Source organism: Urtica dioica, chromosome 5 (genome assembly GCF_054948205.1).
Source record: "Urtica dioica subsp. dioica isolate 48M chromosome 5, U.dioica_male_clone48M_v1_H2, whole genome shotgun sequence".
NCBI classification, from domain to species: Eukaryota; Viridiplantae; Streptophyta; class Magnoliopsida; order Rosales; family Urticaceae; genus Urtica; species Urtica dioica.
In genome coordinates, this window is record NC_142760.1 from 39,354,639 (window position 1) to 39,381,154 (window position 26,516).

The 26,516-nt window shown below is 39.6% G+C and overlaps 3 protein-coding genes across 3 annotated transcripts; 1 reads left to right on the top strand and 2 right to left on the bottom strand.

Annotated features, from left to right (window-relative positions):
• Positions 1-7,001: 7,001 nt before the first annotated feature.
• LOC149398403 (uncharacterized) lies at positions 7,002-7,687 on the bottom strand. The gene is made up of 2 exons (XM_089614580.1): positions 7,481-7,687; positions 7,002-7,400 (listed from the first exon to the last, which is right to left on the bottom strand). The coding sequence occupies exons 1-2, from the start codon at positions 7,685-7,687 to the stop codon at positions 7,002-7,004; spliced, it is 606 nt and encodes a 201-aa protein (XP_089470706.1).
• Positions 7,688-7,747: 60 nt separating this feature from the next.
• LOC149398404 (uncharacterized) lies at positions 7,748-9,134 on the bottom strand. Its single transcript, XM_089614581.1, has 2 exons — positions 8,944-9,134; positions 7,748-8,564 (listed from the first exon to the last, which is right to left on the bottom strand). The coding sequence occupies exons 1-2, from the start codon at positions 9,132-9,134 to the stop codon at positions 7,748-7,750; spliced, it is 1,008 nt and encodes a 335-aa protein (XP_089470707.1).
• A 5,692-nt stretch (positions 9,135-14,826) lies between these two features.
• On the top strand, positions 14,827-15,570 carry LOC149398405 (uncharacterized). Its single transcript, XM_089614583.1, has one exon. The coding sequence runs from the start codon at positions 14,827-14,829 to the stop codon at positions 15,568-15,570; it is 744 nt and encodes a 247-aa protein (XP_089470709.1).
• The last annotated feature ends 10,946 nt before the right edge of the window (positions 15,571-26,516 follow it).

The window sequence follows — 26,516 nt, forward strand, 5'->3', positions numbered from 1 at the left end:
GTATCGTGATAATTGTGTCATGAAATTTATGGATTTCCGTGACAATTGTGTCACGAAATATCTGGGTTTCGTGACACCTATGTGACGAAATTTTTGGGTATCGTGACAACTATATCACGAATTTCTGGGTATCGTGACAACTATGTCACGATACCCTGAAATTCGTGACACAATTGTAGCGAAACCCATAAATTTCGTGACAAAGGTGTCACGAAACCCTAAAAATTTCATGACACAATTATCACGAAACGCAGAAGTTTCGTGACACAAGAGTCACGAAATCCAGAAATTTCGTGACACAATTGTCACGAAAACCACAATGTTTATGTGTTTAATGTTCCAACTCATATGTGTTTAATGTTTTAACTTTTATGTGTTTAATGTTGTAATTTTTAGGGTTTCATACGAAGGATAAAAGAAGATGAAATAGACTCAAGCTACTCGTTCAATTTCCATGGGAACTTGGACGACTTCGAAAAGGAGACCGGCATGACCGCCAACCAAAAAGACTTATTCAAAAAGACGTGTTTTGGGCAGTTTCTAGACATGCCCTTGATAACAAAATCATCCAGAATAATAAGTCATTTGGTATTGAGATCTGGTTATTATGATGAGGCCGGTGCATCTAACGATTCTCTGGTCATGGAGATTGGTGGAAGACCCCGCGAGTTCACCATAGAGCACTTTTCCCTGATCACAGGGTTAAGACAGCGAAAACTACGCAGAACAACCACGGTACGCTAATGTGGTTGAGGGAGGGCTATACAATGTCACCTTCTGTAATGGTGCTCTTTGCCGGAAAAGGGCCAACATTGGTGTAGTCCTTGAGAGTAGCCAGGAATGGCCAGATGAGAGGAGGGTGAGACTACTCCTCCTCCACTTTCTGTACAATGTTCTCTTGGCGGCCGAGAAGACCGTCAACTTCCCCTGCGATAGCTACATCAAGATGGTGGATGACCCGGTTGTTTTCAACAACTACCCATGGGGAGACGTCGCCTGGAACTTCTTTCTAGGTTCTATCGTGGGCTTTGTGAGCAAGGCAAAGACCATCAAGGAGGGTAAGAACCCAAAACTCCACCTGTCGGGTTTCGTGCTCCCACTCCAGATATGGGGTTACGAGTGCATCCCACGATTCGTGGAGCTGGACTTCGCCTCAATACTCGTTGCCGACGCAACGCTGCTGATGAGGTGTTGGGCTACTAAATCAGGGAAGGTCTTGGAGTCCCAACTACAAAAGATTCGATTCCAAGAGGTATGAATATGATTGATAAGAATATGTACATTTAATTAAATTTTAATCTCTAACTTATAAGAACATGCAAATTTAATTAACTTCGGACCTCTTCCAGATCGAATTCAAGCCGATCGGTGGTGAGGTAGAGTCTGCGACAACTGCGAGGACTGTTGTGAGCCCCTCTGAGAAGAGGGGGAAGAAGAAAAAAGAAGACATTGTTACCACATCATCATCAACTGAGGTAATGGTTTCTTAAGTAATTAGTTTCTTATAGTTTAAAGTAAATTTGTGACAGTAAAGTCACGAAATCAAGTAAATTCGTGACATATCAATTATATTCGTGACATGAAATCAATTATAGTTTAAAAATATTTGATTTCGTGACTTTCATGGCACGAGTATACGTGATTTCGTGACATCTATGTCACGAAAGTATGTCACGAATATAATTGATTTCGTGACTTGTATGTCACGAAAATACTTCATTTCGTGATTCTATTCTCATACAAAATTATTTGTACATTGCAGATACGCATGTCCGCCATGGAAAAAGATCTGAAACATTTTAGAATAGAGTTTCTTGAGTGGAAGAAGCAGTTGTTCACTGAAATGCGATCCATTTCAGAAACCTTGAAAGAGGTTGTGGACAAGCAACAAGTATCTCAGGATGCTGATTTTGTCAACCTCCAGAAATATGAAGAGGAGGTGAAGGAGAAGGAAGAAGAGAATATGGAAGATGTGAACAGAGAAGAAGGGCACAGGAATGATGGGACAGAAGTTCCCATGAACGACGTCGATGTTAAAGAGAAACAAGGAGAAGAAGAAGAGAACAAGGAAGAGGAGAAGGACAAAGAAGAGGAGAAGGGTAATGAAGAAGTAGTTGTGGACAAATCAAATGAGTTGGAGAACAACAACGAAGAAGCTGAGAAAAATGATGAAGATCAGCCATCTATTGGAGGAAAATGTAAAGAAGATGATCTTCAGAAGAAAAAAGATGATAGTGAAGATGACGAAGACGGTGGGAGAGGTCCTGAAGATGAAGGGCCAAAAGAAGTGGACAGGAACCAAACACACGCTGATGGCGGCGAGGACCAGACCCGAGCCGAAGAGACCCATGAGTCTAAAACGCCTATGCCACGTCCAGAGGCGGCTGATGAGGTCTGTTCCTCGTTGTTGAAGATTCCTGGAAAGCTCATAATGATTTCATCATCAGATGAAAAGCCTACTCGCCATACGAGGGCGCCAGCGGTCTTCACACCGACACCCGCGCCGGCTGTGTTTACGAGGTTCACACGACCACTTCGGCCACCGTCAGTCTATCCATTCTCCTACCCTAAAGACGAGATTTCTGTGGGAGATATTGCAGCAATGGCTAAATGGATTAAAGTTGGTCTTAAATCGAATCACAAAAATGCGTAAGTATCTTTCTCCTTCTTACATATATTGTCTGGTAATTTTAAATAAAAATGAGATCTAATACTTGTGATTTTTCAGCAGTCCGAAGTACAAGTCACCAGATGAAGATTTATCTCCCTCGTTCCATTTTACGGTGGTTGAGATTACATCGAAGACTTGGTTTTACTCTTTGTGGACCCCGGTTGAGTGGCTTACGGGAGAGGTACGTCCGCTCAACCAGGTTTTTTAGAGCCAAGGATGACAAACACCACTGCACTTCGGATTGTTTTTTGTTTGTGTGAATGTAAATAGATAAAACCATGGTTTTTCTAGCTTTATTGTGACGTGTTTTTTATTTGGTTTTTTGAACTTCATGTAATAAATTCTATATGTCGTGACAATGAATTTCTGAACCTGGATTCCTGAATTAATTCACTTGGATTTCGCTTGTTATTCTACATACTCAATAGTCAACTGCATTTATTTGTTTGTTGTTAATATTTACTACATGACAACATTGTCACCAGAAACTGTGTTGTTGTCACCACATGAAGATAAGAATCTGGTGGCAATATTATCACGAAGTGAACACTTATATGTCACTGATTTCTGTGAATTTTTTTTTATTTTGCAGCATATGGACGTCATTTTCTACTACTTGAGAAAGAAGGGGAAGTATGGAAATGTCCGAAAGCCGTTTACGACAACCAACTCGTACTTTCTACCAATGCTCACCCGATGCCATGATGCTTGGTCCAAAGCGAAGAACAAGGACGTGTTTGATTGGACGGACCATTTAGTTGTGCTTGACTACATAACTGCCGAAAAAAAAACAGGTTTTGCAAACACTCCATGGGCAGATGTTAACACTATCTACGTCCCTGTCCATGTGCCGGATCACTGGCTCCTTGTCGTAATTTCCCTAAGCCGTAGAGCGCTAACAATATACGACTCTATGGACTCGAAGTATGCACGCAATGTTCGTGATAGCATACGGATGATGGCGGATTTTATCCCCATTGTGTTGGGCGTCGTCGGTCTGGCAGATGGCAACTCGGAGCAATTTAAAATAGTAATAGCGCCTATGCCACAACAATCCAATGGGTAAGATCTCTTCTCATAATTGTTTATCATGTTTTATTTTGATGTATATTTAATACTAGTAAGCAACCATGAACATGGGAGACTGTGGCATGTTTTGCGTAAAGGCCGCCGAATTTATGATCCACGGGATTCCGGTCAGTAGTTTGCATCAAGACAATATTTCCATGTACAGAAAAAAGATGGCAACCGAGTTGTACAAGCACGTGGCATTAAAGATCGCAAACAATGTTGAGTCAGCCGAAGAGAATTGAAAGTAGGAGAAGTGATTAGTGATCCAAATCTTATAAATAGGGTGAAGTGTATTCTTTTGGAATGTCTTTGTGATGGCGGTGTGACTCTTAATTCTCCTTTGTAGAATTTGTGTGACAAGGTCGTCACGAAGACATGGTCTATGTTTTATACGTACGTATAGGGGCCAGTAAATTATTAAATATGTAACTCTATACTCTTTTGGATGTGATTATATGAAATACAATTCATATGATTTCATAACAACGCCAAATAGATTCTTGATGTCACTTAATTTCTACGCATCTAGTGACGTTCCTGTCACGAAAAATGGGGACTTCGTGACGTTCATGTCACGAAAAATGGGGATTTCGTGACGTTCCTGTCACGAACAATGAGTATAACGAGTCTAACCTGAACTCCAGCTTTTAATTGTATAAATTTAAATTTAGTGCTCCACCTATCACGACTCTCCCGATAGCCTAGACGATTGCTATGTGGCTTCCTCTAGGTAACGGGTTCGACGGTCGTACCGTACTCAAGTTAAACAACTACAAAATAATAAAATGAGGTATTGTAAAATACCTCTTTTTTAATTTTTATATTTATTATTCGTACTTGTCACGAAATATTGGGATTTCGTGACTTTCCTGTCACGAAACAAAACTCTTCAAGTCACGAAATAGTACTATTTCGTGACTACTATGTCACGATATTTCGGGATTTCGCGACTCATATGTCACGAAAAATGGGGATTTCGTGACGTTCATGTCACGAAAAATGGGGATTTCGTGACGTTCATGTCACGAAAAATGGGGATTTCGTGACGTTCCTGTCACAAAAAATGGGTATTTCGTGACGTTCCTGTCACGAAAAATGGGGATTTCGTGACGTTCATGTCACGAAAAATGGGGATTTCGTGACGTTCCTGTCACGAAAATTGGGGACGTCGTGACGTTCCTGTAACGAAAAATAAGTCTTCAAGTCACGAAACGGTACGTTTTCGTGACATACCAGTCACGAAATTGTTCCCTTTGATGGAATTTAATGAGAAATCTCTTATTCTTTTCATTAAATCCGTCGTAGCGGATCAATGGTTGTTATGCAAATTAAAATGATAAAATTTGAAAAATAAATGGACAGCCGTTCTACTTACCTATAATATTAAGAAAATATGAGAAGCATAAATGGTAAGTGAGTTCTACTTACCTAGAACATTTTGACGAACTAATGTGTTTTGTATCGTGAAGTGTTGTTGACATACATTCATTTGTCTCATTTCATTTCATCATCTCAAAGGGACAAAATTTAAAGTACTCTAAACATATGAACATAGGTGAATGAGGTTGAACGTCATGTCGTCCGACATGTCGTTTTCAACTCTAATTTCTCCTTAATGTTGGAATTTTTTTATTAATAGCGTTGGTAGTCCTCCCAAAACAACTCATTTACGAGTCTAGAATGAAATTTATGAGGACCAAACGAGATCAAATGAGCGAAATAGATCATGAGTTCAGTTAATTGGTACGCATCTCGTGACGTTCTTGTCACGAAAAATGGGGATTTCGTGACGTTCCTGTCACAAAAAATGGGTATTTCGTGACGTTCCTGTCACGAAAAATGGGGATTTCGTGACTTTCCTGTCACGAAAAATGGGGATTTCGTGACGTTCCTGTCACGAAAAATGGGGATTTCGTGACGTTCCTGTCACGAAAATTGGGGACGTCGTGATGTTCCTGTCACGAAAAATGAGGATTTCGTGACGTTCCTGTCACGAAACGGAAGTCTTCAAGTCTCGAAACGGTAGTTTTTTGTGACATACCAGTCACGAAATTGGAAAAAAAAGTCCATACCCAACATTAGTACATCAAGAAAAAGTCTTAAAAACATATGAACATATGAGGAGAATTATACAAATAGTTTTAAAACATGTGATATCGTATAGACATTAAAACATTGTAAATATTGAGTACCTCATCTCGAACTACATTTTATTTCTTTCTGTCCACCCCCCTTTGGCAAGCCGGCAAATCTTTATGGTCTTCGACAATAGCTCCCTTTGATTTCAAAAATTCCTCCCAATTCTCGCCGAATATTTCTTGAAGAACGGAGTTAGCCATCAAAACCGGAGATTTGTAATCCTCACCTGCATGCATCTCTACATACTCGTTGTATTCAGCGTCGCTCATGTCATGACGCTTCTTTAATTTCCTGGGAGGGCGCGGAGATGGAATCATGTAATATCTTGCGGTCGAGTTTGCACTTCCTGAAGGCATCTCCGACGTCTCATTCACCGTCGACACCTTTTTACTCGAATCGCTTCCCTTCGTCATTGGATCTTTAGCGTCCATTTCACTGTTAGACTCTTTCGAACAATATTATCAGTTTGATATGAGGTAGGTCGGATAAATATGAGGATTCCTTACCTAACTTTTGTAGTAAGTAAATGCTAAAATAAATATTCTTACCTAACTTCCAAAGTTGGTTGTTCAGTAATTTAATTGCTATGAATGCCATTTATTGCTATTAAATATCCATATCCCAATTACCAACTCGGTCAAAACAGCGAAAGATATCATGGTTCACGAAAATGGCTCGAACTTCTCTGTCACGAAAATGGCTCGAACTTCTATGTCAAGAAAAATGATGATGTCGTGACTTCTCTGTCACGAAACAATTGGATGTCGTGACTTCTATGTCAAGAAAAATGATAATGTCGTGACTTCTCTGTAAGGGAAACAATTGGATGTCGTGACTTCTATGTCACGAAGAATTGCTATTTCGTGACATAGAAGTCAGTAAAACAATAGATTTCGTGAGGTTTACGTCACGTAAATTGTTTAATGGGACTAACGTCACGAATGAGAAATATATATAAAAATCCATAACAAACATAACAAACTAAATAAGAAATAAAGTAAAGTACAAATCCAAATTGGTACATCAAATAAAAAGTCTAAAAAAAGGAACAATCGAGCTCATGTTCGGGGTCGGCTATGGTGGGTCGGGATCGCGGTGCGACATGTGGCTCGATTATGTCCTACTCCACCACACCGACTGCATTTATTCCTTCTATCATCATCCCTTCCCATGGAGAGGGTATTCTTTTCTTTTTCGGTCTTCCGGCGGCACGAGCCGCAACATGAGGTGGATTTACTATTTTTTGCATGACTTCCTCTGGAAAATTCCACGACTCCTCGCTGCCAATTAGATGAATTACACCTGCATAACAACTTCTCCAATATTCGGTGGTGTAGTAATTTGATATGTACTTCTCAACTGCGAAGTTTCGAAAACCGCAAGCCGCAATGCCGTGGGGACAGATAAAGTTGTCAGTTTGAAAGACACGGCAACTACATGTCTTCTCTCTCAAATTTACAGCCCACTTTTGCCCCTCTCTATCAACGACTTCAAACTCGTATACCGATGATGGATGCACCTGTTCCGCACCCAATACCATTTTGTTTATAATAAAAAACATATTATAAAAAAATTAAAAATTGAATGCCTATCACGTACCCCCATTCCAGTAGATTTAGCGTGGTATTCTTCAAGTTTTTTATTCGCGTCAACGCAAAGGATCGTCAACGTTCCCAACGCTTTTTCTCTACGTTCGTAAAACCATTTACTCATTCTCTCCCGGAGAAAATCAAATAGCGTGGCAATAGGGAACTCTCTCGGTTTGACATTCATTGCATTCAGCGACTCGGCATTGTTTGATGTCATTATTGAGTACCTCTTCTCCGTGTAGAAACTACGAGCCCATTTTTCGTGGCCTACGTCATTCTAAAGATACGCTCGGACTCTTGGATCTTCCTCATCTATCATAAGCATATACTTTTCAAACTCTGCATACATGTATGCCTTTGCTGCATCATATAACGTCCAATTCACCTCTTTTGATAGACCTTTGATTTGGTTCTTCACGTTCTTCAAAAGATGAAACATGAAATAACCATGGTCTGAGTTAGTGAAAACCTTTTTCACACTGTTAATGATTCCCGCGTTCCTGTCAGACACTATGACCTGATGTGACCTCTCCCCGATTGCTTCCTTTAACCTTGTCAAGAAGTAAACCCACGATTCAGTAGATTCTGAATCACCAGCGCCGAATGCGAGGGGGTAAACTTGTTCATTTGCATCCATACCACATGCTGAAAACAGTGTGCCTTTATAGTAACTCTTCAAAAAAGTGTCGTCGATGATAACTACGGGCCGTAGATACTTCCACCCCCTTTTCCAAGCACTAAACGACACGAAGAAGTATTTGAAACGGTGGGATCGAGGAGTTGTGACAAGGTCGAATGACGAACCTGGATTGTTAGTCGACCACATGTACATGAATTTAGGGAGAGATCTATACGATGCATCATCGGTGTCAAACAATGATGATAGTGCCGCCTGTCTTGACCTCCATGCTTTTTTGTAGGACATGTCCACTCCAAAATCTTGTTGCATGTAGGACATGATGTCTTTGGGTTTGCATGGTGAACATGAGGGATCGATGTACCTGTGTTTCATAGTCTCGCCTACAAATGTGGACGTAGCCTGATGATGTTCTCCTTGTCTGAATTGTGTAGCACACGTGTGCTCAGAATCATACCTGCAAGAATGTAAGAGCAATGTTAATTTCGGGTGACCACAATAATATCAATGTAGAAATAAGTAATAAGTCACCTCCTCACTTCAAAGATCTCGGATGTAGTCTTTTTTACTCCACGAACTGACCACGCGCATGAGTCATCTCGACAAACAACATGGATATACCATTTGTTAGAAGTCTTCGTCTTGAACGTAAAATGTTTGGTGATTGCTAACATGCATAAATGTTTCTTCAGAGTTGCTTTGTTGGCGTACAATCCTCCTTTGACTAGTCTCAGCGGAGAGTGAACACATCAAGGTCAGGATGCATATTTTGGTTATCTGTGGAAGGCGTAGCGCATTGACTCGTCCTCCTCGTTCTAGAGCAAGGCGTACTAAACCGTTTTGGAGTGCCTGAGCGCGGAGGGGTCTGCCATGGTGTGCCTGAATGACTCTGATTCGGGTCGGGGATCTTGGGAGAACTAGCCTCCGACTTAGGAGACGACATGTCCGCTTGTGCTAGTTGATCGGTGTTTGGAGTTGAACCAACGCCTGAGTCCGAAACCAACGGCTCTTGCTTCAATGGCTCCATATCTACTACCAAACTAAGTTTGGATCTGTCCGGTTTCTCCTTCCGAAGATGCAAGTAACATTTCAAACTTAGGTCGGAGTCAATACTTACTAGGGGTACCGACCCTTCTGTCTCATAAGAAACACGGAGGACTTGATTTTTAGGTGAGCGATTGAGCGTGGCATACAATAACTGCATAAACACCTCGTACGTTGCTTTTGCCGGTATTAAGATTCCCACTGCACACCCAGGGCCAACGTCGTATCGTTCATGTTTCACCCATCTACCGCTATGCTTGACGAAGGTATGAATGTCTTTTATAACTGCAAATAGTGGAGATAAAGTCACATTAAATTATTTTCTCATAAAACTTTATTATATGCGCAGATATATAGTAAGCGCTTGAATCCATATTATATAATATCGTTCATGTTTGTCATTGCAGACTTTAGTTTCGTGACTATGGTGTCACGAAATAATTTAGTTCGTGACAATATTGTCACGAAATAATTTCGTTTTGTGACTATATTGTCACGAAATATGGATTCATGCTGAAGCTTTCGTGACTATGGGTGTCACGAAATAATTTAATTTCGTGACAATAGTGTCACGAAATAATTTCGTTTTGTGACTATATTGTCACGAAATATGGAGTCATGCTGAAGCTTTCGTGACTATGGGTGTCACGAAATAATTTAGTTTCGTGACAGTCACGAAATAATTTCGTTTTGTGACTATATTGTCACGAAATATTGAGTCATGCTGAATCTTTCGTGACAACGTTGGTCACAAACACTGTAACGAAATGGCTATGTATGAGGGAGCTTACCGGAATAAAGAGCGAAAAGAGTGTCAATGTGGGAGCTTGCTGCGCCGGAAAGGGCAGAGAGAGACGGCGGCGAAGGTGGGTGGCCTTGGAAGACGACGGACGGCGCGAACTAAGAGAGAGAGAAGGGATGGCCGTCAAGTTAGAGAGAGAGGACGGACGCCGGCTGAGATCCAGACACCCGGACGACAATGAGACACGACGCCAATGGAGGAGATGCGACGGAGAGGAGATGAAACAAGTGCAGTGGAGAAGAAGAAGCCGATAATAAATGAAAGAAAAGAAAGAAGGAGAAATGAGAGTAGGGTTTGCTTTTTAGGATTCTTTAAAAAAATAAATAGAAAATAAATAAGGGTATAATGGTAATTACATAAATAGAAATAAATGAAGAGGTCCTATTGCTGACCTTTTTAAAAAAAACGTCCAAAAAAGTCATTTGGTCTTTATTTACTTCTAGTTTTGGAAAACTCCCATAAATTTTTATGAATAGTTTTCAGATTAAATGTTATATTTCTATCAAAAGACTTCATTTTGGGAAGGCATTAATTCATCATTTGACCGGCATTGCTCTAAATTGGATGATTAATTCAAACTAAATAATCAGGCTAAGGCTAATAAATTTGCATGGTAGTTTTTTTTTTTTTTTTTTTTTTTTTAAATATAATAAAACAATAATGTGCAATAAACCTCTTAACAAAACGACTCTAAACCAAATAAATTAAATTAGAATAATAGGTTTATTAAAAAAATATGCTACTGATGCAGTTATTTGTTGAACGTATATAATTAAAATATATAGGTTCAATAAAAATGATAAAAAAAAAATCAGGTAGCCTTGTGTGCATATATATGTATATATATGGCATGAACGAGCATAAGTACACTTGCTGAAAGAGCAAATATATTGTACTCTCTAATAAGAAAAGTAAGGTGATCATTAAACTTGTGTGGAAGAGAGTGCGAGAATAGAAATACATGCATAAAGAAATAGACCTCAGCAAAATGTGAGAGAAAATTGAGCCACGTGCCACATCATTTTTGTGACGAAACATTTCAAAAACGTTTTTCCTATAGAGGTTGGCCTCTTTTATTATAAGTAAGTAGATATTACTATATTTATTTTAGAAAATATCTTTCTTTTGATATATCTTTTTACAAACGAAGTAAGTAGGTCAGCATTGTGTCGACTTAGGTTACTGTTTCACTTTTTCATGCAACAAAATTATTTGACCAATCCTTAACTTTTTAAACGCACGTACATCAATTTTTTGTTTGGTGAGTTGGTGTGTATATATATATCATTTGGTGTTCACTACAACTTAACTGAGTTTGAAATCATTGGATTAGGCTCAGATATGTTTGGTTATTTAAACATAAATGGGAATGATTGAATCGGGACATTATGGGTATTTATAAATATTTTTTCTCATATGAAGTGGGGTTTTATTACATGGGCCCAAAATCAAAATAGGTTGCTCTTCAAAATAGCCCAATCAAAATCCTACTTGTGGGGGTTGGATAGGTCCGCTCTACTGAAGTCTAATCTCGATTGGGAAAACAGGGAAATTTTGAAAAGCGTGTGCAATAGTCCACGAAATTCAATTTTTTGAAGAAAATTTTGTTGTAAATATGAAAATTATGTGCATTTTGACCCAAACAAATTCTTCCCTATGGTTAACCGAAGTGCAGTTGAGTAGGTTTAAGGTTTTAAGGTTGACCCAAACAAATTACATTGCGGCTGTGGGTAATTTGAAGATTTTAAGGTTAGTGTTTTTTACTCGAAAACTATATGTCCAAGGACAATGAAGTAGGTTTGTCCGTGGTGGTCGTAAGTCCATTCTTAGGGTTGTGCATCAACAAAACACTAGGTTTAATTTTATGGCGATGTTTGTACTTAAATTTTTTTTTTTTTTTTTGGTGAGAATGATAATAAGCTGTCTTTTTTCGAGCAATTTAAATTATTATTAAAGATAAATATGCTATTTCAATAATTTGGTCAGTAATTTAATTTCTATCAGGAGATAAATGGAAAAACCAAAAAAATAAAGGATTAAAAATGGGTAAAGAATATCTCCGGAAGGAAAATTCGACTTTGAAATTAGAAATTCCGTTAGCCAATGGAAACACAAACGGAAAAAAATGTTAGGTCACCCATATATAAATGTAGTGGGATGAGACGGATAGTCGTACATTTTACATTATAATCGAGATCTTCATATACATTGTGGAATGTCCTAAAAACAAAATTAGATAAATATGGTTCGTTACAACACTAGGACAAAAAACGTTATCCGGTGCAACGAAAGTCGCACCCAATACTTAAAATGTCGCACCTAAGGTAGTGTTTGGTATTCCTCTCAAAAACAATTTTTTAGTTTTTGAGTTGAAAAAATTGAAAACAAAAATTGAAAATATGTTTGGTTTAAGTTTTTGGAAAAAAATTTCAAAAATTTTTGAAGTTGTTTTGGAAAAAAGTAAAGAAAACTGAAAACAAATAAAATGTGTTTTTGAAAAAAATTTCTTCTCTTCTCTCCTCTTTCTCCTCATCTTCTCTTTTCATTCTTTCAAAAACAAAAATGAAAACTATACCAAACACTTTTTTCAGTTTTTTCACTTTCTCAAAAACAAAAATGAAAACTGTACCAAAGAGCTTTTTGAAAACAACTACAAAACAGTTTTTCTGTACAACTACAAAAATTAGAAAACAGAAAACAAAAACTTTTTGAATTAACTACCAAACACAACCTAAAAGTTTATTAGGTGCGACATTAGGTGCGACAGCGTCGCACCGGATAACCCGTCGCAGAAGGTATTGGGTGCGACATGTCGCACCGAATAAGTACACATTTAGGTGCGACATTTTCAGGTGCGATTTACCGCACCAAATGCCCAAGTTATTTTCCTGCCAAATTTTATAAGATTGGGGGGTAAATTCATATCGGGTGCGACATTGTCGCACCTAATGCCGTTCCCGCCGTTGTATTTCTTTTTTCTCATTACGATTATTCTTTCTGGAACTACGCAGTCAATGGAGAGAGTATAATTTCCTTTATTTACATATCGTCTCCGAATTTGAAATGTAGTACGTTACGGAATAAATTTACTTAAATTCACAGAAGTGTGATTATAATCGCATACCTTTTTTTTTTTAGTAAGGGCACTATCGACCAGGATTACATGATATATTAGCAGTGCAAAGCGCATGTGGCATTATCGGCCAAGATTACATAGTAGGTCGCACTATTGGCCAAGATTACATAATTTTTAGAATAAATCCTAGGGGGCATGCATTTCTGCATCCCATTGGGGCTTGAACCCATGACCTCTCTGTCGAGGTGTGTGTGAGATTACCGCTAGACCAAGCTAGCTACCACATTATAATCGCATACCTATTCCGGGAGAAATACTACAAATGTTTTTCAGTTTTTCAATAGTTTGTACATGTTCTGTTCTGTTAGTGATAGGCGTAAGTAGCATAGCCTAGCGTTATCTAACCAAATGCCAACAGATATCTACGATATTATATTTAATTAAAAAAAAAAACCTTCACTTTTGCAAATCAAATTCCTATCAATTATTAAATACCTTATACGGCGCTATAGACTTATTTAAAAATTTCAAATATCCCTAGAATATTGATTGGGATATGATATAATTAATGTCTTATGCGGTCATTAAAAAAATTAAACCTCCTTTTATTTTTCCTTTCATAAAAACAACAGTCACAATGTCACATGTACATTATTACCACACACACACACGCACAACAATACAACATACCAAACACTCTAAATATTCACTAGCAAACCATGTACTAATACAGATATTCCAACAGCAACCACGTAGATGAAAAAAAAAATGCCTCAATCTTTCCTAGTCAATTATGCTATACTAGTATTCACGGTATTTTTCCATGCATCCCAGTCCACTTATTCAAACCCTACCGGATTTTTCCATGAAAATGATAATGAGAGACTCTCCTGGATCGCCTTTGTACCCCGGAAATCTAACCCAATCGCAGAGAATAGAGAGACTGGTTAAATTCTCCAAAGACAGGGCTCAGTACTTAGAGGCTTCAAGTTCTTCTAATATTAGTGTCGTTGAGCCTCAAAGCGAGGGAGTCATGGCTATATATCATACAGGATTTGTGTACTTTGTATATTTTCTGATGGGGAATCCAATGATGAAAATGTACCTGATCATGGACACTGGCTCTTCCACAACTTGGACTCAGTGCTTGCCTTGTTCTGAGTGTTACCCACAATCCGTTGCTATCTACAATTCGAGTGCCTCGTCTACTTTTGCAAAGCTTCCTTGTAGTTCCCCTTTGTGCAGCGGTAATGATAATAACCCTAACTCTCTCTCTCTCTCTCTCTCTCTCTCTCTCTCTCTCATTCAAGTAGAGTTTAGACTTGTATAAGAATTGATGGCTATGTTTGTATTTTGTTATTCTACATATTGAGCGAGCTGAGGAGTTGAGCGAGCTGCGAGCTGAGGAGTTGAGCGAGCTGAGGAGTTGAGCGAGCTGGTTTGGTGCTTGCGTGACTTGCACGTTTTGTTTTAAACTGTTTCTTTCTTTTGTTTAAAAGGCTGTAAACAAAACGAGCGTATTTTACCCTCTGGTTTTAATTTTAAGTGAGGGTAACTTAGTCTTTTCTGAAAATCCTTTTGTTTAAATATCCTGTATTGTTCTGCGTTTGAATTCAATGAAACAGTATTTTTCATTTTTCAAAATTTCTTCTCTTTTCCCTTTTTTCTCTCTGAACGAATTCGAGCTTCAAATCGTGAAATGGTATCAGAGCAACTTTCGCTACTCTAGGGTTTATCGATTGCTCACCAGATCGGAGTGGTTCTTCACCTCCTCTTCATCCTATACGATCATCGGAGATGGCGACTGAAGAATCTTTGACTGGAGATAGATCAGCGACAGTGATTTCCTCGAGGAAAGCTCTGATGGATGAATCTCTTGATCCGTTCTTCTTGCACCACACAGATTCACCAGGCATGGTCTTGGTAACTCAGGAGATGAATGGTGAGAATTATCCTTCTTGGAGCAAATCGATGAGGATGGCGCTGTCAATCAAGAACAAGCTCGGCTTCATTGATGGATCCATCAAGAAACCTGACGAATCTAAGGTGAATCTCTTCCATTCTTGGAGAAGGAATAATAATATTGTGATCACCTGGATTCTGAATTCTTGCACTAAAGAAATTGCTTCGAGTATTGTGTATGGAGAGTATGCAAATGATATTTGGGAAGATCTGAGAGAAAGATATGAGCAGAGCAATGGTCCTCGGATTTTTGAACTCCGACGAGAGATCATGAACTTGGTTCAAGATCAGAAAAGTGTGGGAGTTTATTTCACCAAACTCAAGATCCTCTGGGAGGAACTGAGCAATTATAGGCCAGCTTGTGCTTGTACCTGTGGGGGATCCAAAGAATTGCTCAACTTCATGCAAAATGAATATGTTATGAAGTTATTGATGGGACTCAATGACTCTTTCTCGACTGTTCGAGGCCAAGTCCTTCTAATGGACCCCCTACCACCGATCAACAAGGTGTTTGCCATGGTGTGTCAAGATGAGAAGCAGAGATTAGTCAGTGCAGACACTTTTGCCAATCAAGACTAGTCCAACTCAGTTTCAATGGCGGTAAACGACCAAAAGAGAGCCAACAACAATGCCACCAACAAGAAAGATAAGCTCATATGCACTCACTCCAAGATGACATGGCACACTGTTGACAAGTGCTACAAGTTGCATGGCTATCCAACTGGCTACAAACCAAGGTCAAAGAACTCCACAAATGCGACTGAAGCAGCCTTACAAGGGACAAAGAACTCCATTGGCTCTACACCAAATCTCAGCAATGAACAAATTCACCAGATCATCTCCATGCTCTCCAACCAGCTCACAACACCTACACCCCTTACACCCTCTCCTGAAGGTCAAAGTGACATCAACATGACATCCTTTCTCACAGGTTCATGTTCTTACAATGATGCAGGTTGTATTACTAATTTTAGTCATAATTGGATTATTGACTCTCCTATTTCTAAGTACATTTGTGCTCATAGTTCAGGATGCATCACTAACCCTAGCCATAATTGGATTATGGACTCTGGTGCATTTAGATACATTTGTGCAAATAAAACTCTTTTCTACAGCTTGAAAAGATTACACAGTTCTACCATTACTTTGCCTAATCACACGGTGATACCTGTCCATTACTATGGTGACATCAATGTCAACAAGAATCTAGTGCTCAAAGATGTTTTACTTGTCCCTGATTTCAAATTTAATTTGATCTCAGTCAGTTCTTTGACACTAGATTCTTCCCTTATTGTCACTTTCTCACGCAGTGATTTTGTTATACAGGATATCCTGACCAAGATGATGATTGGCAAGGGTGAAACTCAAGGAGGACTGTATGTGCTCAAGAATGCTGCAGATCATACCATCAACAACATCACTGCACAGACTTGGCATAACAGGCTTGGCCATTTATCTTTTAAACGTTTAGATTTCCTGAGAACTAGACTGTCTTACTTACCACAGAATAAACATGATCCTTGTTATATTTGTCCTCTTGCAAAGCAGCGTAGACTTCCCTTTATATCTCATAATCATCTATCTGAAAAGACCTTTGACTTGATTCACTGTGATGTGTGGGGTCCTTATGCTGTGACCTCACGATCAGGTCATAGGTTCTTTTTTACTCTTGTAGATGATTGTAGTAGATTTTGCTGGATATATCTCATGAGGAACAAATCTGATGTTCACAGGATCATTCCAAACTTTTGTGCCATGGTTCAAAATCAATTTTGTACTACTATTAAGCAGTTTAGGTCTGATAATGCCAAAGAGTTAATCTTTTCAGACTTCTTCTCAAAGACATGTGTTATACATCAACTCTCTTGTGTAGAAACTCCACAGCAGAACTCAGTTGTGGAAAGGAAACATCAGCATCTTTTGAATGTGGCAAGAGCCTTATATTTTCAATCCCAAATTCCCATTGAATATTGGACTGACTGTGTGTTGACTGCTGTGTATCTCATAAACAGAACACCAAGTCCTCTCTTGTCCAACAAATGTCCTTTCAATATCTTAAACTCTAAAGAGGTTGATTACGATGTGATGAGAGTTTTTGGAAGTTTGGTCTTTGCTTCTACTTTGCAGTCTCACAGGACCAAGCTTCAACCAAGGGCCAGGCAGTGTGTTTTCTTGGGTTATCCCCCTGGTGTTAAGTGGTATAGGTTATTGGATTTACACACTCGAGAGACTTTTATCTCAAGAGATGTAGTATTCCATGAAAATGTCTATCCCTTCCACAATATTAAGACTAAATCCAAGCTGATTGACCCTTTTCGTGACATTGGTTTACCTCTCCCTGTTGCTGATTTTTCTGAACACAATCAAATAGACCAGGTTCCTGCAGCACATACAAAGGAAGCAGACAAGTTGGTGGACTTGCCAGCTACCCTTCCGAGTGAACATCAGGAGACATGCCCTAACCATTCAGATGGTCTCACTGACAGCACTATACCTAGAAGGAGATCAACAAGGTCAAGAGCACCACCAACAAAACTGCAAGATTACCACTGCATGGTTGCCAAAATAAAACCAGGTGTACATTTTCCATCCCCACATCATATCTCTAAAGTTTGTTCTTATGATTCTCTGAGTCCTCAATTTCACAACTATGTGATGTCTATTTCAAACAACTATGAGCCACAATATTTTCATCAGGCTTTTAAGCTTGCACATTGGAGACAAGCTATGCAAGAAGAGTTACAAGCCATGGAGGCTAATCATACATGGACTATTGTTGATTTACCACCTGACAAGAAAAGTATTGGGTGCAGGTGGATATACACAAATAAGTTCAACTCAGATGGGACTTTGGCTAGACATAAGGCACGTTTAGTTGCTAAGGGGTATAGCCAAAGGGAAGGTGTTGATTTTATTGACACTTTTTCTCCTGTAGCCAAGCTTACAACTGTGAAAGTTCTTCTAGCTTTGGCTGCCTCTTATAACTGGAAATTAGCCGAGTTAGACATAAATAATGCCTTTTTGAATGGTGAATTGTTTGAGGAAGTATATATGGACATTCCTTTAGGTTATGGTGGACAGGGGGAGCAACACAAGTCTCAGCCTAAGCGTGTATGCAAGTTACATAAGTCCATTTATGGTCTTAAACAAGCTTCAAGGCAGTGGAATATAACTTTTACCAAGGCTATTTTGTCTTATGGGTTTCATCAGTCAAAATCTGACTATTCTTTGTTTACACGTGGTTCTAACAATGATTTTGTGACTATTCTTTTATATGTAGATGATATTGTCATTGCAGGGCCTGATACAAAGATCATTGATGGTGTCAAGAATTTTTTGCATTCCAAGTTCAAACTCAAAGACCTAGGTCCCTTGAAGTTTTTTCTTGGGATAGAGATTGCTAGATCTGCATCTGACATTGTTATATGTCAAAGGCAGTATGCTTTGCAGCTATTAGATGACTATGGTTTCTTGGACTCAAAGCCTTCTACTACACCCATGAATCCGAGAGTTTCTTTAACTTCTCAGGATGGTTTACCTCTGGAGAATATAACACATTACATGAGTCTTATTGGACGACTTTTGTATCTGACTATTTCTCGACCGGATATCACTTATTGTGTTCATGCTTTGAGTCAGTTTTTACAGGCTCCTCGTGATGTTCATTTGCAGGCTGCTCACCATTTGCTGAGGTACACCAAGGGCTCTCCAGGGCAAGGATTGTTCTTCTCAGCAACGTCTACAACACAGCTCAAAGGCTTCTCTGATGCAGATTGGGGAACATGTCATGATACAATGAGGTCAATCACGGGTTTTTGCATGTTCATTGGAGATTCATTGGTGGCGTGGAAGTCCAAAAAGCAGAACACTGTATCCAGATCTTCAGCGGAAGCAGAATATCGGGCACTAGCCACTGCAACCAGTGAATTGGTTTGGCTACAACAGTTGTTGCGTGACTTTCAAGTTACGCCAACAGGTCCAACTGTTCTTTTCTGCGACAATCAGGCGGCTGTGTATATCGCCTCAAATCCTGTTTTCCATGAACGTACCAAACACATAGAGATTGATCTCTATTTTGTGCGCGATCATGTACAGCGTGGTACGATCAAGCTGTTGCCAATCCGTTCTCAGCATCAACTCGCGGATGCATTCACTAAGCCTCTTCCTGCTCCAGCTTTGCGATCAATCATGTCCAAGCTGTCTCTCAAGGATATCTTTCGTCCACCTTGAGGGGGAGTATCAGAATTGATGGCTATGTTTGTATTTTGTTATTCTACATATTGAGCGAGCTGAGGAGTTGAGCGAGCTGCGAGCTGAGGAGTTGAGCGAGCTGAGGAGTTGAGCGAGCTGGTTTGGTGCTTGCATGACTTGCACGTTTTGTTTTAAACTGTTTCTTTCTTTTGTTTAAAAGGCTGTAAACAAAACGAGCGTATTTTACCCTCTGGTTTTAATTTTAAGTGAGGGTAACTTAGTCTTTTCTGAAAATCCTTTTGTTTAAATATCATGTATTGTTCTGCGTTTGAATTCAATGAAACAGTATTTTTCATTCTTCAAAATTTCTTCTCTTTTCCCTTTTTCTATCTGAACGAATTCGAGCTTCAAATCGTGAAAACTTGAGATGAAAACTTTTTTTTTTCCTTGAAATTTAGACACAAATATATTCGTTGACATGTTCATTTTTTCTATCTTGGATTGGGAGAAATCAATATACCGATAGATACTGAATTTCAAAAAAGTTTCCTGCATAAATAAACTTTCGGATGGGAGAAAAAAAGATATATGAATTTTATGTTAATCCACACTGACGAACAATGTGGACAAGTTATTAGACGTGTAAGTCTAGCTCCCTCTCAAAAGCTAGTTCCCTGAAGCATTCCACACAATTTATAAGGAGCCCATTGCTCAAATACCTTATCAATCTATGACATTTGCAAAATAGTTTCTATTAGAATATTTCATGCATCATATTAATTAAGGTCTATTAGGAAAATAACTCATTTAAACGTTTGATATTGTTAAATAGTCAATGTTTGGTAAATATTAAGTAAGTAGCCATTTTTACGTATTTACATACGTAAATCTTAGATAAATAACCACCTCCATATATTAGGCCACGTCATTGTTTATGGCTATTTACTTAAAATTTACCAAACGCTGACTATTTAGCAATGTCAAATGTTTAAGTTGGCTATTTTCCTAATTTTCTGTAAACATGTCCAAGGCTCCGGAGCGCCGTTCAAGTGCGTTGAAAATGAATGTAAGTTCGTGATCAGCTACAACAGCGGAGGGTTCACCGAGGGCGATGTAGCCACCACTACTAGAAAAATGTTATTTAGTGGCATTGTTTTAATGCTAACAAATACAAAAAATGGCACAAAAAAAGTGCTGCCTATCTGAATGCTACTAAAACTTATATATTTTTTAGTGGCGGTCAATATATAGATAGCGGTTTAAGTTGAACCGCCATGAAAAAAACGAACCGCCACCTAAAAGTGCATTAATGAATTATTTTTATATAATATATATATTTTTTTTATAATTTCCCAATTTTTTTTATTAACTAATAATTACCAATTTATTGATAATATTTTAATTATTTGACTTTTTATTGTTTCATATTAAGAATATGTCTTTAAGAAACGATGCTCTCATCACTCCACCCAGATGAATATTAAGAACAAGTCTTTAACATCTGAAAGATGGGCATAAATTAGAGGAGGGCTGGTCATTTATGAACATCTCATTGACGATCTGTTTTGCCTTGTCAATCTCACGTTACTTAAAAAAAAGAATCAAGTGTTGCTCTCTTCTCTTGACCTTCACGCAGAAATTAGAGAGCTTTGTCGTTGGCCCGTTTTTTATTTGCAGAGAACATTCATCACAATACATCTTACCTCGTTCATCATATGGATCCAAAGCGATCCATCCATTAGTAAATATTACCTCTCTTTTATCCTACATCCCTTTCTGAACCGTCCGGCCATCAACACAACATAGGCCGCGGTGTTGCACATCGCCACGCTGACCCTGATTAGAGCATTCAGCAATAGTCCATTATGATATTTTGTTTTTCCTTCGTTAATGACGATGTAACCAGGAGACTGAGAATGGATTTCATTTATATGCGAGGTTAGTAGATTGTGGGGTAGGATTTCTAGGATATATATCTCTAACTGCTTAAATCCATAATAGAAAAAAGAGAGGGAAATTAAAAGATATATAACCAAGGGAGGGAAAAGTTGAAGGTTACGTGGGTTTTGTTAGTGGGTCACATGTCTACAATGTGAAAATTTTGAATTGTTTTTGAGAAAAAGTAGGCTGAATATGTGGAATTTGTTTGTAATTTATAATTAATGTATATATAATATTTTCTTATTATAATTTAATAATATTAAATATTAAAAATAAAATAAAATAACTACATAATTTCGGTGGCGGTTATGACTGCTTTCTTTTCTCAAGATTAGGAAGCACTTCATTCATGACTGTCATTATTTAGTGTTTTAATGGCAGTTTATATATAATTGCCATTAAAAATTAATAATAAATGGCTGTCTTTTAACTCACCGCCACCTTTCAAGTGCCACTAAATCTCATTTTTCTAGAAGTGCACGGAGACGATCCGCTTCCTCTGCAGCGACGGAACAGTCAACACCGTGAACGGCTTTGCCTTTGGCTGTGCGAGGAGGGTCACGGGCTTCAAAGTGCTCGAGAACACGGTGGTAGGAGGAATATTGGGCGTGAGCTGGGACTCCGAGGGGATAGTGTCCCAGCTCGGCGACCTCGCGAATAGTCGCTTCTCATATTGCCTCGACCCTTTCGAAAACGGAGGGAACGAAAAGAGCACCCTCAGCTTCGGAGACGCCGTCCCAACCCCGCCGGGGAACGCGTTTGTTACCCCGATTCTCCGCCATCCCGACCCGTTTAACTCTTATTTTTACCTAGACGTACGCGACATCAGCATGGGGTAAAAAAGATTAGGGTTTCCACCGGGGACTTTTTGAGTCTTGGGTGACTCGGGTGGCTTCATCATCGACTCGGGGACCGCTCTCACACACATAGCCGAAATATGGGGCAACCCTTACCTCCACATTGTCTCGGCCTTCGAGGACTACTACAACGACGAGAAGGGTCTCGTGAAGATCAAGGTCTCGGACATGGAGTTGTGCTACCGTTATCCAGTTGGGTTCACCGATTTCCTGTCGATGACGTACCATTTTGCCGGGGCTGATTTACACATCGACGGTGATTCCGTGAGTGTTCACGGGGATCTTAATGGGAGATTTTTCTGTGTGGGTGTTCTCCGTGGTGGTAGTAACTCCATTCTTGGGGCTGTGCATCAACATAACACTAGGTTTACTTTTGATGGTCACAGGAATACTCTTCAGTTTTACAGCGATGTTTGTGCTTGAATCAAACTTGGAACTCATCCTAAAACAAAATTTGAATGAAAATATGTACATACCGTGTGCAAGTGAAACTAAGAAAATTGGATAACGAAAAGCTGTGAAGAGAAAAGAGTGGGTTTTGTGCAAAAGAGAAGCTCGAAGAAGCCATGTCTTGATAAGAGTTGGGACAAAAAGATGAAAGAGGCAAAAGGAATTAGAGATGGGGTGTGTCCATATTTATATTCGGATTAACGAATTGTTTAAATATTTTGATTTTGGGAAAGATCAGATTGAATTCAAAAAAATGTGTTGCAGCAATGTCTCATCGTAAATATCGGTAAAATAACGACAAAAAAAAAAAGAAAAAAAAAGCACCATATAGTACTAATGTACGTATCATCTCACATGTTGCTCTTGAGTGTTGTTCCAGAAAACAAAATTCACAAGATGTATTAATCTTGTTAGGAAGATTGATTCCCTAACGAGGAAAGAAATTAGAGAAGGTTTATTTGTATCAAGATTCACATCCTAATAATAATATAGCCCCTGTGTATTACAAGAAAAAACTCAATATTAGGTTTCAAAACTAAACTTCTTTCGAATTCGTAAAAATATTAGAAAATCGTAATCATTCAAAATATACCAGAAATCGCATTTTCTACTTTAAAATTGATATCTTCATTCCTGTACATTTGGATATTATTCTTAATTTTTTTTTTACATCGAAACAGGATATATGTGGTCTATAAGTAAAATCCTACGTCTATAGTGAATTCAAAATATATAGTATACGTTACTTACCTTCCTCATTTTGGAAGATATAAGTACAAGAACGCAGTTCAACCATTCTTGAGTACCGTATTCATATCCATAAGTAAATACCTTAAACAGGACATTTAATTTATTCAGTGAATATTGTTGAGTATAATATTCTAATTAATGGCATAAGTGGTCATTAAAAAAAAACCATTCAATCTTTTTCTTTGCCGTTCATTATATTCAACGAACAACACGTAAACAAACATATCCAACAATTAAACATAATTACATTGTTACACCCACAAAACTATGCAAACCAAAACCCTATAAAAAAACTAACAGCCAAAGTTTCACAAATCTTGTAAGTTCTTTTTTTTTTTTTTTTTTTTTTTTTTAAACATGTCTCAATCTTTCCTACGTCTATAAGTAAAATCCTACGTCTATAGTGAATTCAAAATATATAGTATACGTTACTTACCTTCCTCATTTTGGAAGATATAAGTACAAGAACGCAGTTCAACAATTCTTGAGTACCGTATTCATATCTGTTACGGGATAAATTAGTCAGACTCCGATCTGGCTAGTCGGACTACCGAGCAGAAATATGAATCCAGCACCGAGCTCAGGTTAAGTAAACCCAAGGGCCATCCATTGAGAAGGAACGAACCGTTCATAAGTTAAGAACGAAACCCACCGATCAGAACTTCGAAGAGAAGAGAAGAACGTGGGTCAAAGACTAGTCAAAACTAATAGAAAACATGTTTCAAGCTCTAAAACGCACACCTCGACGGTTCAGGAACCACGCAAGGAGCATTAACCGCCCACCTCAGAGAGAGGCGAAAGGCAGTTACCTATAACCGTCCAGAACGTGGGATTGATCACCCCACGTTCCTCAAAATAACCGTCAAAGACACGACCAGATGAGTATAAATAGAGGCAGCAGCACAGAACGAGGGACGGACTTTTTTACACACTTTCTTTCACTTAAAATCTCTAGAAAACATTGCTCTCTTGTATTAGATTCGTCTGTATAAAGAGAAAGTCTTGCCTAAATCACCTCTGTACTCGGAGGCTTTGTACTCGGAGTCAGTATATTTTCGTGAGATATTGTTGTACTAATTTTACAGGTCAACAGTTGGCGCTAGAAGGAGGGGAACCAGCTGAAGAATATGGCTAGTTCGTCCGCACCCGTGAACGTTGTCTCTAACCAGGAGACGGAGATAGAGCACCATAACCGCACCCTGCCTCTCACCTCGGAAGAAATAGCTGAACTCCTTCCGGAACCCAGCCTCGAAGAACAATTCAGACAGATGCAAGAACGTCTCTCGGTCTTAGAGGCAAATAACAGGGACTTGAAGAGAAGGTTACAGGCAAAGAGGGTCACACTGCGAAGCGCGATAGTGATCCCAGATGAAGAGCCCTCGCACCGATCAGGGAAGGAACCCATCGGACAAGATCCGCAGGTTAAGAAACCTCGGAAACATGCCAAAGATCGGTATGAGAAGATGGAAGATGTTTCTGAGTCCGAGAAGGAGCAATACAGTCAGGAAAAGATTCCTGATCGGTACCAGCCCAGCATGGACAAAGGACATTCAAGCACTTTCAGGCACAGCTTAGAAAGCTCGGAGACCGAAGACAGTGCAAGCACCAACAAAACAAACCTTAGAAGGTTGGAACGTCGGATTGAAGAGGTAGCTCTAGGTCAGAAGGAGTCTGTTCCGAAGGTTGGAGAAGCTATCTCCCCGTTCACGGCCCGCGTGTTAGAACACCCGTTGCCTGATCGGTTTAGGATGCCAAGCATCCCAGTATACGACGGAAAGACCGACCCGGGAGACCATATAGACACCTTTTCCTCTTGGATGCTGCTGCAAGGAGCCGGACCAGAAGTTATGTGCAGAGCCTTCTCTATCACTTTGACTGGCTCAGCCAAAAGATGGTACAGAAAACTAAAGCCAAACTCCATAGGATCCTGGAAACAGCTGTCTAGAAAATTCATGGAACAGTTTGTCGGCTCCAGTTCAGGGAAAACTCCCAAAGAAAGACTGCTGGCGGTAAGACAAGCCCATGACGAGTCTCTAAAAGATTTTATTAATCGATACTCGGAACAAGCACTTCAGGTTGACGATCTGAACGAAGACTTTAAGCTCTTCGGGATCTCTTCCGGCGTCCGAACAGAATCAGAATTCTGGTGGTCTCTTCAGAAGACTAGTCCAAAGGACTACAACGATTTCTTGAAGAGAGCTCAGAAATATATCAACGCGGAGGAAGCAAGGCTGGCGGCAAGAAAAGCAAAGCCGCCGAAGAGCTACCGAGAAGAGCATAGGGAACGACATTCTGAGGACCACCGCCCACCAAAGAAGAGCCGGTCAGGAGCAGGACCTCTGAAACCTTTTTCCAGTAAGTTCGATAAATATCATAAGCTCAATGCCCCGATAGAGGAGATATTTAGTCTTACACAGGACAAGGAAGATTTCCCTAAGCCGAAGCCGATCAAGAAAGATATCTCGAAGAGAGATAAAACAAAATATTGCGCTTTCCACGCGGACATCGGTCACCGTACTGCCGACTGTTTCAACCTCAAAGAGGCCATAGAAGCTCTAATCCGAAGAGGAGCGTTGAAGAAATTCAAGGCCGAGCAAGGGGAGCAAGAGGAGCAGAGAGGTGAGGCATATGCCGAAATCTCACTCATAGTCGGAGGACCACATGTGGGAGGAACTTCAAGGAGCGCTCAAAAAAGCTATGTAAGGGAAGCCTACGCAGGACCCCGGCAGATCTTGTTTACAGCCGAGCAGAGGCCTAACAAGATAGCCAAGTCTAGCTCGGAGCCTATTACCTTTACAGCAGAAGATGCTCGGTGGGTGATGTATCCTCACAACGATCCATTGGTCATTTCGGCCTTAATCGGCAACAGGAACGTACACCGGATTTTGGTGGACACTGGAAGCGCTGTTGACGTACTCTATGAAGACACATTCAACAAGATGGGTCTTAAGCAAGACACGTTGGCTCCTTCCTCTGAGAATCTCTATGGCTTCACGGGAGATTCAATCCAGCCCAAGGGATTAGTCTCACTCCCAATAACTGTGGGAGAAAACCCGAGGAGTAAAACCATCAACACAACATGGATAGTGGTCCCCGGAAAATCTTCATTCAATGCGATCATTGGCAGACCCACCTTGCAGTCCCTCGGGGCCGTTGCGTCGGTGGAGTATTTGAAGATGAAGTTCCCTACCGAGCACGGGATAGGTGAAGTAGTCGGAACTCAGGCTATCGCAAGGAGCTGCTATGCGAATTATCTCAAAGAGAGTCAGGACAAAGATGTTCACAAGGTTATGATGATCGATCCAGATTTTGACCCACGCCTCCCGAGCCGAGAAG